Below are 14,784 nucleotides of genomic sequence, written 5' to 3' on the forward strand. Positions count from 1 at the left end.
CAAGAGCGTATGACACAGCCTGGTTGTGAGGCAACACCGAACAGAGCCAGCTGGAGAGCTGTGCTGCAGGATCAAAGCCCTGTGCTGAGACTCAGGCCCATGCCAATTAGAGTGAGGCTAAGGAACATTCCAGATTGAAGAACTGATGAGACACGACGACGAAAGGCATGAAAGTGGTACTGGCCAGGATCCAAGGCCAGAGAGGAAAACAGGACATGGCTGGGATGGCTGTATCATTTGAATGTGGTCTATGGAATGAGTGGTGGTGTGCCAACGTTGATTTCTTGATTAGGAGGGCTGTATGGTGGCAATGCAGGGACTGTCCTTATGTTTTGGAGGTCCTCACTAGATAATTTAAGGGTGCTAGGGAATCATATTAGAAAAAGACAAGGTAATGGAATAAATATGACAAAGTGTGAACAACTGGGAGATTTGGGTGAAGGAGATTTGTACTGTTTTTGTAACTTTCCTGTAGGTTCAAAACTATTTCAGCATTTTTAAAATTGGAAAAAAAAAAAAACCCACGTGACTAAATCAACTTTTTTATTTACAGTATAAAGGTTACAAAGGTATATATGTATTTATATATATAATACCCTTAAGTTACACATTTTCATTGTAATGTACAATGCTGTATGTTGATGTGCTACTCAAGGGGAAGTGTTGTTTATGCATCTATATTTATAGAGTATACATAAAGCTTTTTAAAATTAGGAACACAAATACTGCCCTGTTTTACGCGTTGGGTTTTTGATTTGGTATCCAGAAGATCTGAGACTTAAATTTCAAACAAGACTTAAAAAGAAGTCTTGTTTAAATACAGGGTTCTAAAAAGAAGGAAAAAACCCAGAACATCACATACTTTTAATTATTTGTAAAAGCATTATTCTAGTTTTCTAAGTCTTATACTTAAAAATGAAAGCAGTGTGGGAAAGAATCCACATAAGCAGGTATCATCAGCATTTGCACAGATTAGCCAAAACAGGCCTTCAATAGGTAGTGGTTTTCCACATTATCTTCCAAAAGACCTCAGGTTTGGTACCAAAAAGGACACAGATTTTTTTGGGCACCAAGGTCTTATAATGCTGCACTCATCCAATGGATTGTAAACATAATACTGGAGTCGTATAGTGGAGGGAAAATTCTGAAACCTGTTCTTACGATAAGGGCAGATTTGCTACAAAGTGAGAATATCATCGAGAATGATGATTGTGCCAAACCTGAAACTTAATTTACATCATCATTTCCTCTCCCCCCAATTCTATTAATTCACAAATCGAGGTGAAAAGACACAACTGACACCCGCTTTAACAGGACCCAGATAGAAGGAAAAGCATTTCTTCCAACCTGGGAGGAACACACATTTACAATACTTATGTGCTGGTTTTAATAATACACAATCATTAGCACCTGATTGTCAAAGGGCAGGTTTAAAGAACAAGACACTGAAGGCATGACCTAATTTTTGTGCACAACTCCAAGATACTTGAAAACCAAGGGGAGGGCACCCATGTGGTTCGGTTTCCTTTGCCATTCCAATCACTGATAGCTTAGGTACCTTCTGGGCAATGACTAAGGATGTTGCCTGAAAAGCTAACCCTAGAGATAAATGGAAGGCAAGCTGGATAGAAAGGGACTGTTATTGTGTGAAAATTATGGAAAACATTCAGTCAGCCTTATTTTCTTTAGGTGCCCTTTTCACTGAGTCCGAATGCCAGCGTGTCCTGGAATAAGTGAAATTTTAATTTTTATTTATTTTTTAAATGTTAAAAAAAAATTTTTTTTTAAATTTTTTAGATGGAGTCGGGGTCCCGCTGTGTTCCCCAAGCTGGTCTGGGCCTCCTAGGCTAAAGTGATCCTCCTGCCTTGGCCTGACTTTGTTAACTTTTAAATATCTTCATTTTGATCTATCATTAATGGAGAAATACTCCGTCTACCAGGTATATAAAGGACTTTCAGCATATGAAATGCTTAAATAGTTTAAGCGTGGAAATGAATACAGCAAAATTTAGAAATAAGGAGTTGATAAAACATGCATTTAGTTTTGCTCTTATAGTTAAAGAAGCATTTTTTAAGAAAGACTTTCTCATTTATCTACTTTGGGCAATAAAACTTAATTTTTGTTGTGATTTATCTTACAAAGGATAATGTATACTGTTCTCTTTCCCAAACTAAAGTCTAAATTTGCATTAAAAAAATCATGCATGATGAAAAGACTAGCCTACTTAAATGTGCTTGGAGTCCTTTCATGTTGGCATGGATCAAAGCCTGAGTATCCCTTCAAATATTTTCCAGTTTGCCAGATCCAGATAAACAGACTTGTAAATATACTTTGGTAAAAATATTAAGTGATGAACTACTTAACTGCTGAATGATAAACAGATGGCATGGTGTGACTGACAAATAATGGATTATGTGCTACTTGAGGGCAGGAACTTTCTTTTGGACCCTTCAGAATGCCTGATGTAGAACTATACATTAATGAATGTTTATTAGGTGAAAGAACACATGAACATGTCATTAATTAGCTTTCCAGTTTCAAAATTAGTGTCAATAGCATGGATGTAAGATTATTGCAAACTGAGAAAGGTACTTAGAGGACTCAGAAATTATAAATCTTTTTCTTCTTTTCCTTTTTTTGGAGATGAAGTCTCACTCTGTTGCCCAGCCTGGATCGTGCAATGGCACAATCTCGGCTCACTGCAACTTCTGCCTCCTGGGTTCAAGCGATTCTCCCACCTCAGCCTCCCGAGTAGCTGGGACCACAGGCGTGCGCCACCACGCCCAGCTAACTTTTTGTATTTTTAGTAGAGATGGGGTTTCCCCATGTTGGCCAGGCTGGTCTCGAACTCCTGACCTCAGGTGATCCATCCACCTCGGGCTCCCAAAGTGCTGAGATTACAGGCATGAGCCACCCCACCCGGCCAGAAATTATAAATCTAACCAGGATTCCCAAACATACAATACAATGAAATATCATTTCTCTCTTATAGGTTTTTGGTTTTAACCAATCTATTTTAAAAGGGGCAATTAAAGGATTATGGCTTATATGGTGGATTTCTGTTGAATATGATCAAATGTTCACTGGAGAACAAGCAATAATTTGCAAAAGGCATATTTATGCATTACATTAAATGTGGATCCTCTTTTCTAAAACTAGAATAAGCTTCAGTTCAGTCGCTCAACTTGGGAAGAAAGAATAGAGGTGGCAAGAAATGAAGCACAAGTTTATGTTTTGAAACAAAAGAAGAAACTTATTAAAAGATTCTTCTGAGTTACTACATAACAACCATTCTTCTAGTTGGCAGTTTAGCTAGTCAAAGAGAGACAAAAAAAAAAAAAAACAACAAAAAACAAAAAGCAAACAAAAAAAACAGATGTGCTCTATGTGCCTATTTATTGTACCTTACCCTTAACTTGAAATTCTATCCTTTAAGAGAATGAATTTGTGTCACTCATCTGCCAGATGTTTTTGTTTTTTTAGAGAAAGCGTTTCAAATCAGCCACTTAAGCAGTCTATTATTAGTGTAAAATAAATTCCATTTAACATCACAGCATAGGAATAATGATATTGCTCAAAAATACATAACCCTGATATATAGCAAATTATTTTAGAACTATCATCACACATTTATCGAGTGTCTATGTATCCAGCACAGTGAAAGATTTAGCTTAAAGGGTGGAGGGGGGCAGATTGCTACAACTGGTTTTTAGAAACAGTATGTGGAAAGTCAGAATAATTTTAGATTACCAAGCAATTAGGGGGCACAGAGAAAGAACAGCAGGAGATGGCAGACTGCTCTACTTCCATCTTCAGTGGGGTTAAAAAAAAAAAAGCCACAATAACAACGGAAATTTAACTGAAAGTGATTTCCAAACTCAAAGTAGAGTATAATACCACCTGGCACTTAATGTCATACCTGACAGAGATATATAAAAAGAATGAATATGACTACAGTCAAATTCAACTTTAAGCAGAATCCCAAATTTAAATAAGTCTCTTTTCATTACATAGATATTTGATCTGATCAGAGCAATTTGCTTTGAGACCAAAGAGATCTGGCATTTTACTTATTCATTAGGGATTGAAAAAAGAAGACCTTTGGCTTTCTAACCAGCCATTTCATTCATGGCATCAACAGCCGATGGCAGCCACATGGAAATGTATGCTGGATATTTGGATAGCTTAAATATTATGTACAAGGAATAGCTTATAACCAGTGAAAATAATAAGAACATAATTCAGCGTAAGTGTCCAAGATAAGATACAAAAAAGCAGAGAAAGTGCTTGAGTCTACAGGTCTTCCCTGAAAGTTTCAAAAATGTTTAACTCTTAAGCAGGTAGGGCTTTTAATAGAATTTGCATAGCAGCATATAAGGTAATTTGCATTAAAATATATGAACAGAGATTCTTCCATGGCTTTGAAAACAAATATATCCACATGCATATAAGTTAAGCAAGAAGACCTGGAGTTTCTCACAAAATTAAAAAAAAAAATCTATTATAACCTTTTCTCACACTTTTGTCCATCAAAACCATTTAGAGCAAAACCTGTTTCTAGGAGAAACATAGCCTTGTCCAGATTCCACACAGCTTAAATCTTTTTTTAAGCATAATTTCTGGGGCCAGGTGCAGTGGCTCACATCTGTAATCCCAGCACTTTGGGAGGCTGACGCAGAAGGATTGCTTGAGCGCAAGAGTTCAAGATTAGCCTGGGCAACATGGCGAAACTCTGTCTCTACAAAAAAAAAAAGAAAAAAAAAAACGCATAAAAATTAGCCGGGTGTGGTGGCACACACCTGTGGTCCCAGCTACTCAGGAGGCTCAGGTGAAAGGATCATTTGAGCCCAGAAGGTTGAGGCTGCAGTCAGCTATGATCATATCACTGCACTCCAGCCTGGGTGACAGAGTGAGAACCTGTCTCAAAAAAAAAAGAAGAAGGAAAAAAAAAGAACAAATTCTGGTTTATCAGCTAAGTGCATTCATTCAGCTCGAAAAGCTTTGTTACCATTCAACTTAGGAGGATAAATTAGAAAAACAATCAGTAATAATGTTAGGTATTTGTTGTTTAGAAAGATTTTTTTACTTATAAAAATATAAGAAATAAATAATCCAATCTCTCCTGCCCTGCAATAATTTTCAGTAACAAAGTTTGTGAGAGTACAGAACATAAAAACAGCCACTATCAGACCTTCTTTGGCCTAAAAAGTGCTAAAACATGGCTTTAAAATAGGTGAATCACATTTAAAGTAGTATTTTTGACTGCCTATGTATGTTCCAGTATTTAACCTGAAACTCTTATCTACTAGGAAGGTGAGTTTACAGTTACAACTATCTAATAAATACTGTAGGAACATATATTTAAGTATTTCTTCATATAAAACATTAGAAACTAATTTCCAGATAATGTTTCATTTGATGACTTCAGGAAAGGACTTACCTTTTTCAGAAAAAGAAAAACTGAATGTTTTTCTTTTGTTCCTTTCCTTTTCTTTTTATGGAGAGAAAGGAGAGAAGTTTTAGGAGAAAAGGTGGGAGACTTTTCATATACCAACTCGCTGCTCCTAGGCACCTGTGTGGAATGTGGAGAAGCTGTCAAGCCCCGGGTCTGGGGCGCACAGGAAGCAGTCCCTCTGAATGGGGAGCAGACACTATTCTGCAGTTCCCTTTCCATTCCACACACTGGAACCCACCACTTCCTCAACAATTTTCTTGATTCAAAATGAAAAAGAAATGAAAAGTGAGCTGGTTCTATAAAAAAGGTAGAATATCGAAAATGCCCACTTGTAGTTATCATTTGGAAATAACTTGCCATACTTTGTCATCTAAATATAAATACGTATTTATCATGGTGTCCCATTCATTACAGAGCACTTCATTTGTGGACTGAAAATCCCACGAACACATTTGATTGAAGAACAACCTTGGTCATCATGATTGGAGAGCTGTTAGGTATGTAAGACAAGCAGCAAAAGGGTTCAGGTTCTTGGGGCTGCTAATGGACAAAGGAAACCTCCCATACTTTCATTTCACACCAAGACTCAAAAGATATTATTAAGAACCCTACAGACCTCAGTGCTATACGTGTCAGTTTAACCTTGACCAAAATGAATGAAAATGCATAACATGCCTTGCTTTCCCTGCTCACATTTTAATTCCACATCTTCATATAACCAACGAGCAGGGTGGTTCAGAAGCTCCCCTGCAAATCTCAGTGGCTTAGCCTTTCACATTAACACAGAAAAACCTCAGCCAAATGGCTTTGCTGCTGAAGTCTGAAAAGGCATCGTTCAACATCTCATATTAATAATGCTCTCACTGCATAGAGGGTTCAAGATTGCCTACCTGAGGGTATTATATATTGAAATTCTGATTCCAGAAATCATTTCTGGACCTCCAAGAGATTTTTTTCCTTCCCTGAAATGAAAATTTATTGTGGGCCAGGCATGCTGGCTCACACCTATAATCCCAGCACTCTGGGAGGCCAAGGCGGGTGGATCACTTGAGGTCGGGAGTTCAAGACCGGCCTAGCCAACATGGTGAAACCCTGCCTCTACTAAAAATACAAAAATTAGCCAGGTGTGGTGGTGGGCAGCTATAATCCCAGCTACTCAGGAGAATCACTTGAACCTAGGAGGTGGAGGTTGTAGTGAGCCGAGATCGTGCTACTGCACTCCAGCCTGGGAGACAGAACGAGACTCCGTCTCAAAACAAAAAAAAGAAAAGAAAATTTATCTCAGATGGAGCCAATCTTAGGTTTATGAATTTTCAAAACATGAAAAGCTCTTGAAAGACATATTCTTGTCTAGATTTTAATTTCCAGTTTTAAGCAGTTCAGATAATTCATTTTTGGAACTTCGACAATTACATGAAGCTGGGGGAAGAACAGGCATCTCTCCCCAACCTCTGCATATTGTTGGTTTCACTGTAATGAGGAAGGGGGACTGACTTATGGGTGAAGGAGGACAATGGAGTTACAATGTTGACCTAGAACTCTCTCTGCTCATGGGTCCTCCCCATCGGTCAGGCTGCACTGAAACCAAATAGCTCATTTTGCAGACAGGTGTTTTTCTCTTCTTTTCTCCCCCTGTGCCTGCCCCATCTGAAGTGACACCCTACTCCACCCTCCATAGCGCTCACATTCTTCTATGGCACTCTTGATCAATCAAGCAAACAAGAACTTTCCCTAGACCTTTCTTCAGAGAGCATAAAGAACATCCAAGTCAATATTACCTATTCTTTGAGATCCAGGGACTGTGCTAATTTTGACATTTTATATTGATATTATACCATTTTAAATGTTTGCAGATATATACCACCTTCAAAATTAGGAAAAACAAGCTGAATGTGATTTTCTAACACTACAAAATCAGCATTCTTGCTGCTACTGTGTCCTAATGATATCTGGCAATCTTAATCAAAAGCAGGTAGCTGTTCCATGGTCTCATCACCCTGCTCACTGTAGGGTGTGCTGTGAAGCCAACACTAAGTCTTGAATTAGCAGTTGCTTGTCCATGCCACTGCTGCCACAAAGGGCCAGGCCACAGCCAGGATGCTGCATCCTGTTGTTTTTGGGCAGCCCAAAACAACTCAACATGATGTTAGTGTGGAAGAGCTGGCTTCACCCACCAAGTCTACTCCTCAAGCAGGCTGGCTCTTTAGGATTTATCTTGCTCAAAGAGATCTGCCTACTAGAAGAGATGCCATTAAGGAAACCCACCTCAAAGACTATTCCTCAAAACTAGGATAGGTGATCGCCTTGAAACGGCAGTGATTTCCAGTTATTCAAATAGTGACTAATAAAGCTCCACTAACCCTAACCAAAGGCACATTTGGTAAGCAATAAAAAAAATGGCTTAACCTAGGAAGAGGATTTTCATTTAAAATAAAACTTATAATATCCCCTGGCTCCTAATAAAAATAAAATGGGAAAAACCTAACCAAGCAAAACTTTTCTTTCAAAGCAGTGGCTTCCAACTTGCTTTTCCACTCAGTCACCACTAGAAAGGAAGTAGAAGGCAAGGCAAATCAAATTTGCAAGTTCTAAGTCCTAGAGACAGCACTTAAGAGTGGCAAAGCTTGGGATAAGGTGAGAAGTGATGGCCAGGCTGAGACAGAGGGAGAGCCAGAGCAAATGGAACAACCCTTTGGTGATACAATTCAAGGACTTCCTATGGTGGAAAGAGCTAGTGACAACAGTAAATTCCAAGACATACGACCTATCTGGAATGCTCACGAAGCAACAGGCTGCTGCAAGCTAGCACCTGGGAAGGGACAATTGTTCTGAACAAGAGATCAAGGCTAAGCACAACACAAATCCTACAGGGAGAAGAAAAAGAAAACAATGCTTGGGTATTTGATTATGTCTAAAAATGAAAACAATAAAAAAAAAGAAAACAATGAGCCATTCATTTTGGCAGGAGAAATAAACCTAATTACTCATAAACCATACTATGAAACGAGAATAAATCAACAACTTCATTTTGGAGCCTTTTAGAGTCCTAGAATATCTGGCCAAGGTAGACTGTGAAAGGTAGGCTCTTCTTTAAACATGGTTATGGTTCAGCAGTGATTTGCAGGTCCTTGGGAAGGCACTGTGCTGAAGGAGAGCAAAGAGTTTTCTTTTTGTGCTTTTTTTTTTTTTTTTTTTTTTGAGGTGGAAATATTTCTTGTGACAGTCAAGGCTCTTTTCTGATTTTTTGTTGCTCACACAAGCAGTCCCATACGAGTGACTTTGGCCGATAAGAACGTGTGCAACACAAATACAATCGGCTTCGGACAAGAGTGCAGGTCCATGGTCTGTGGAGAAAGGACACTAAGTATCACTACCTCACTACCATATACAAACAACTTAATAAATGAAGATGCAAAGTAAATTTACTTTTAAGGTAGGTAAAGAATGTGCCAGAGCTATGGAAACTCTTGGGAACTTAATGCCACAGGCAAAAGTGCACTATGGAGTAAGGTTATTCCATGTCATAATACTGGTGTGAGGTTTCACATCCCCCATTAGGAGACAACTGGTGGTGTACTGGGTTCCACCATGCCTGGTAGGAAGAACTAAATAGTAGAGGATTTATAATCTAAGGCCAGGCGTGGTGGCTCACGCCCGTAATCCCAACACTTTGGGAGGCCGAGGCAGCCGATGCGGGCAGATCATGAGGTCAGGAGATTGAGACCATCCTGGCTAACACGGTGAAATCCCATCTCTACTAAAAATACGAAAAATTAGCCAGGCATGGTGGCACGTGCATGTAATCTCAGCTACTTGGAAGGCTGAGGCAGGAGAATTGCTTGAACCAGAGAGGCAGAGGTTGCAGTGAGCTGAGATCGTGCCACTGCTCTCTAGCCTGGGCGACAAAGCGAGACTCTGTCTCAAAAAAAAAAAAAAAAAAGAAAAGAAAAATGACAACAACAAAAACCAACACCCAATGCCATCTTGAAAACTAAAGAACAGCAGATACAGTGGCTCACACCTGTAATCTCAACACCTTGGGAGGCCAAGATGGGAAGATCACTTGAAGCCAGGAGTTCAAGACCATCCTGGGCAGCAAAGCGAGACCTCATCTCTACAAAAAATACAAAAATTGGCCAGGTATGGTGGCACACGCCTATAGTCCAGTCCCAGTTACTCGGGAGACTGAGGCAGGAGGATCACTTGAGCCCAGGAGGTATAGGCTGCAGGGAGCTATGATTGCACCACTACATTCCAGCCTGGGCGACAGAGACCCCATCTTTAAAAAAATTTTTTTTAATTTAAAATTTCATGGTTTTAAATGGAATGTCAGTCCATGATTTTATATATAAGGGTAAGAAGTAATGAGAAGGAAAGAGAACATCTATTAGATAAACATGTGTTTCAGAAACACTCTTACCAGTTCTCCCTCAGGACCACCAAAATCCAAGTATAGATTTCGGATGCCATCATCAGCAGACATCTTCAGCCTTTCAAAGGGGTAGCGGTACAGTATGCTGCTGGAGCCTCCATTTTCCCTGGAGATGGTGAACCCATTTTCATAGTGAATAGTAAGCCTCACCTCTTGGCCATTTAACATGCAGCCTGTTGAAGAAAAGCAAAAAACATTAGTTGTAAAGTTGCTATGTCAGTTATCAAGTGAAAAGGGATTCTTCTGACTTCAAAATAGGAAAAATATTTTCTTCAGAATGTGTGATACCTAACCTATATGGAACCTTCTAAAGTGTGTTTTGTGCTGGGCACGGTGGCTCACGCCTGTAATCCCAGCACTTCGGGAGGCTGAGGCAGGCGGATCACAAGGTCAGGGGTTCGAGACCAGCCTGACCAACATGGTGAAACCCTGTCTCTACTAAAAATACAAAAATTAGCTGGGCGTGGTGGCGGGCGCCTGTAATCCCAGCTACCCAGGAGTCTGAGGCAGGAGAATTGCTTGAACCCAGGAGGCGAAGGCTGCAGTAAGCCAAGATTGTGCCACTGCACTCCAGCCTGGGTGACAGAGCGAGACTCTGTCTCAAAAAAAAAAAAAAAAGTGTGTTTTGTTTTGGTCACTGAGATGAGGCAGAAATGACCATAACTCTCCTTGACATCTGTTCAATTTAATTCCACAAGTACCCACTGAACACTCGTAGTGGCAAGTGTGTGTAGGCTGTGCACGGCACTGGAGAAGTAAGAGGCACAGTCCCTGCTCTCAAGGACTTTACATAAACAGGAAATCCCCAACTGTGTAAGGCAGAATGTACAGAACATGAGCAAACACCAAACTGAATGAGGCCAAAGTCAAGAAATGTTTCCTGGAGGAGATGGGCCTTCAGATAGGCCCTAAAGAATTGGTAAAACTGGCCGGGTACGGTGGCTCACACCTGTAATCCCAGCACTTTGGGAGGTCGAGGTGGGCGGATCCCTTGAGGTCAGGAGTTAGAGACTGGCCAACATGGCGAAACCCCGTCTCTACTAAAAATACAAAAATTAGCCAGGCATGGTGGCACATGCCTGTAATCCCAGCTACTCGGGAGGCTGAGGCAGGATAACTGCTTGCACCTGGGAGGCAGACGTTGCAGTGAGATGAAATCACGCCACTGCACTCCAGCCTGGGTGAAAGAGCGAGACTCTGTCTCAAAAAAAAAAAAGAATTGATAAAACTGGACAGGCAGGGAGGAAGAGGCAGAAGGACTGAACTGGGCAAGAAGGAACAACCAAAGGAGCAAAGGCAGAGAGGCCTTTCAGGAGCCGTGACATGGTTTGGTTGGCATTTGGGATGAAGATAAAGATTATGTTCATCAAAGTTAAAGGCTATACTCAGCAAAAGTCACACAGTCAATGCTATCAAAGATATAATTCAAAGGACACCTCTGAATTGACAGGATACAAACAATTTTGGTCATCAAGACTGGCAAATGCCCCAAGTGTGGTGGCTCATGCCTATAATCAATCCCAGCACTCTGGGAGGCTGAGGCAGGAGGATCACTTGAGGCCAGGCGCTAGAGAACAGCCTGGGTAAAATGGCAAGATCTCATTTCTATAAAAATAAAAAATGTAGCCGGGCATGGTGGTGTGTGCGTATAGTCCCGGCTACTCAGGAGGCTGGAGTGGGAGGATCACTTGTGTCCAGGAGTTCAAGGCTGCAGTGAGCTGTGATCATGCCACTGCACTCTAGCCTGGGTGACAGAGCAATGTCTAAACAATTTTAAAAAGAGAGATTTAGAGATTCTTTTTTTTTGTTTGTTTTGAGACGGAATCTCCTTCTGTCACCCAGGCTGGGGTGCAGTGGCGTGATCTCAGCTCATTGCAACCTCAGCCTCCTGGGCTCAAGCAACTCTTCTGCCTCAGCCTGCTGAGTAGCTGGGATTACAGACGCACACCACCACGCCCGGCTAATTTTTTTGCATTTTTAGTAGAGACAGGGTTTCACCATGTTGGCCAGGTTGGTCTTGAACTCCTGACTGCAAGTGATCCACCACCTCGGCCTCCCAAAGTGTGGGGATTATAGGCGTGAGCCATCGCACATGGCTTTTTTTTTTTTGAGACAGAGTATCGCTCTGTCGCCCAGGCTGGAGTGCAGTGGCGTGATCTTGGCTCACTGCAACCTCTGCCTCCCAGGTTGAAGCGATTCTCCCGCCTCAACCTCCTGAGTAGCTGGGATTACAGGAGCGTGCCACCACACTCGGCCAATTTATGTATTTTTAGTAGAGACAGGGTTTCACCATGTTGGTCAGGCTGGTCTCGAACTCCTGACCTTGTGATCTGCCCGCCTTGGCGTCCCAAAGTGCTGGGATTATAGGCATGAGCCACTGTGCCCGGCCTCCTTTTTTTTTTTTGTTTGAGGCAGAATCTTGTTCTGTCACCTAGACTGGAGTGCACTGGCGCAATCTCAGCTGACTGCAACCTCTGCCTCCCGGGTTCGAGCAATTCTCATGCCTTAGCCTCCTGAGTAGCTGGGATTACAGGCGGGCACCACCACACCCAGCTGATTTTTTGTATCTTTTAGTAGAGACAGGGTTTTGCCATCTTGCCCAGGCTGGTCTCAAACTCCTGAGCTCAGGCAATCCACCTGCCTCGGTCTCCCAAACTGCTGCGATTACAGGTGTGAGGCACTGTGCCTGGCCTGAGAGATTTTTTTTTTCTTTTTTTTTTGAGATAAGAGTCTCACTGTCGCTTTTTGAGGAAGACGCGGCCGTAGGAGTTGAGGATATCTGCTCCGCAAGCTCCTGCTCCTGACTCACCGCTGTTCGCTCTCGCCGAGGAACAAGTCGGTCAGGAAGCCGCGCAGCAGCCATGGCTTTTAAGGATACTGGAAAAACACCCGTGGAGCCGGAGGTGGCAATTCACCGAATTCGAATCACCCTAACAAGCTGCAACGTAAAATCCCTGGAAAAGGTGTGTGCTGACCTGATCAGAGGCGCAAAAGAAAAGAATCTCAAAGTGAAAGGACCAGTTCGAATGCCTGCCAAGACTTTGAGAATCGCTACAAGAAAAACTCCTTGTGGTGAAGGTTCTAAGACGTGGGATCGTTTCCAGATGAGAATTCACAAGCGACTCATTGACTTGCACAGTCCTTCGGAGATTGTTAAGCAGATTACTTCCATCAGTATTGAGCCAGGAGTTGAGGTGGAAGTCACCATTGCAGATGCTTAAGTCAACTATTTTAATAAATTAATTACCAGTTGTTAAAAAAAAAAAAAAAGAAAAAAAAAGTGTCTCACTGTCATCCAGGCTGGCGAGCAATGGCGCAACCTCGGCTCCCTGCAACCTCCACCTCCTGGGTTCAAACAATTCTTATGCCTCAGCCTCCCAAGTAGCTGGGATTACAGGTGTTCACCACCACACCTGGGTAATTCTTGTATTTTTAGTAGAGACAGGGATTTCACCTCGAACTCCTGACCTCAAGTGATCTGCCCACCTTGGGTTCCCAAAGTGCTTGGCCCCTGAGATTTCTTTTTTCTTTTTTTTTTTTTTTTTTGAGACAGAGTCTCTCTGTCGGCCAGGCTGGACCGCAGTGGCATGATCTCAGCTCACTGCAACCTCCATCTCCCGGGCTCAAGCAATTCTCCTGCTTCAGCCTCCTGAGTAGCTAGGATTACAGGCATGTGCCACCACGCCCAGCTGATTTTTTGTATTTTTAGTACAGATGGGGTTTCACCATGTTGGCCAGGCTGGTCTCAAACTCCTGACCTCAGGTAATCCACCCACCTCGGCCTCCCAAAGTGCTGGGATTACAGGCATGAGCCACCACGACCGGCCTGAGATTTCTTAAATGTTCTGTTTTGGATTGTTTCTCCTGGAGAAGGAAAGAATGGAAAGCAAATGTGACTGTGTGTGATTCTGTGTGTGTGTGTGTCAAACTTAATGTATTTAGGTCTAGATATTGAGCTTGTTTTAGTTTAAATTTTTATTTTTTATTTTTTTTTGAGACAGAGTTTCACTCTTGTCACCCAGGCTGGAGTGTAATGGCATGATCTCAGCTCACCACAACCTCCGCCTCCTGGGTTCAAGCAATTCTCCTGCCTCAGCCTCCCAAGTAGCTGGGATTAAGGCATGCGCCATCATGCCTGGCTAATTTTTTGTATTTTTAGTAGAGACGGGGTTTCTCCATGTTGGTCAGGCTGGTCTCGAACTCCCGACCTCAGGTGATCCACCCGCCTTGGCCTCCTAAAGTGCTGGGATTACAGGTGTGAGCCACCATGCCCAGCCATAGTTTAAAATTTATAATTAATACCAGATTCTTCTGAATGAGACCGTGACCTGGTCATGTAAATTGTGTGCCAAATAGAACCAATTAAACAGTTTTTCCCTAAACATTTAGTAGATCACACAGGTGAGGCAATGATGATTAAGTGCCTGACACCCCTTACCCTTTTAGGAGTAATGAACCAAAGGGAGATAAGGGAAATAAGCCTTTTACTCTGATTTAACAGCTGTGTGTGTGTGTGTATGAGAAGTGGTTTTTTTTTCTTTTTCAGTATAAATTCCCCATTTAGTAAGAGGAGTGGCCCTTTTCTGATGGGATAGCATCTGGGGCTTATTAGTGGAGCTGTTGCAGCTGGCTCATTATGTCTTGGTTCACTTAGAGTGCTTTTGGATGGGTATATATCCACTATGCACTCCAATTTATAGATAAGTCAGTAAAAAATTCAGTATGTTGATTTTGTTTAACAGGGTTGTTACCAGAAATAGAAAAAGACATACAATAGCAGCACAATAGTAAGTACTGAAGTTAAAGGGGTAAAAAACTACAGTTTTGGCTGGGCGCGGTGGCTCACACCTGTAATCCTAGTACTTTGGGAGGCCGAGGCAGATGGATTGCCTGAGC

At 41.8% G+C, this 14,784-nt stretch overlaps 1 protein-coding gene and 1 pseudogene across 2 annotated transcripts in view; one reads left to right on the top strand and one right to left on the bottom strand.

Moving 5' to 3' along the window:
• Positions 1-526: 526 nt before the first annotated feature.
• Positions 527-14,784, bottom strand: part of SNTB2 (syntrophin beta 2) — a 128,617-nt gene continuing 114,359 nt past the window's right edge. Inside the window, exons 6-7 of the mRNA XM_003262936.4 lie at positions 9,877-10,061; positions 527-8,800 (exon numbers count right to left, since the gene is read on the bottom strand). Coding sequence (XP_003262984.3) covers positions 8,708-8,800; positions 9,877-10,061 — 278 coding nt within the window. The 3' untranslated portion in view covers positions 527-8,707. The remainder of the gene's footprint in view (positions 8,801-9,876; positions 10,062-14,784) is intronic.
• On the top strand, positions 12,635-13,158 carry LOC100600144 (annotated as a pseudogene). The gene has a single exon (XR_001115254.2). The product of XR_001115254.2 is annotated as a 40S ribosomal protein S20 pseudogene (transcript).

This window comes from Nomascus leucogenys, chromosome 2 (genome assembly GCF_006542625.1).
Source record: "Nomascus leucogenys isolate Asia chromosome 2, Asia_NLE_v1, whole genome shotgun sequence".
Lineage (NCBI taxonomy): Eukaryota > Metazoa > Chordata > Mammalia > Primates > Hylobatidae > Nomascus > Nomascus leucogenys.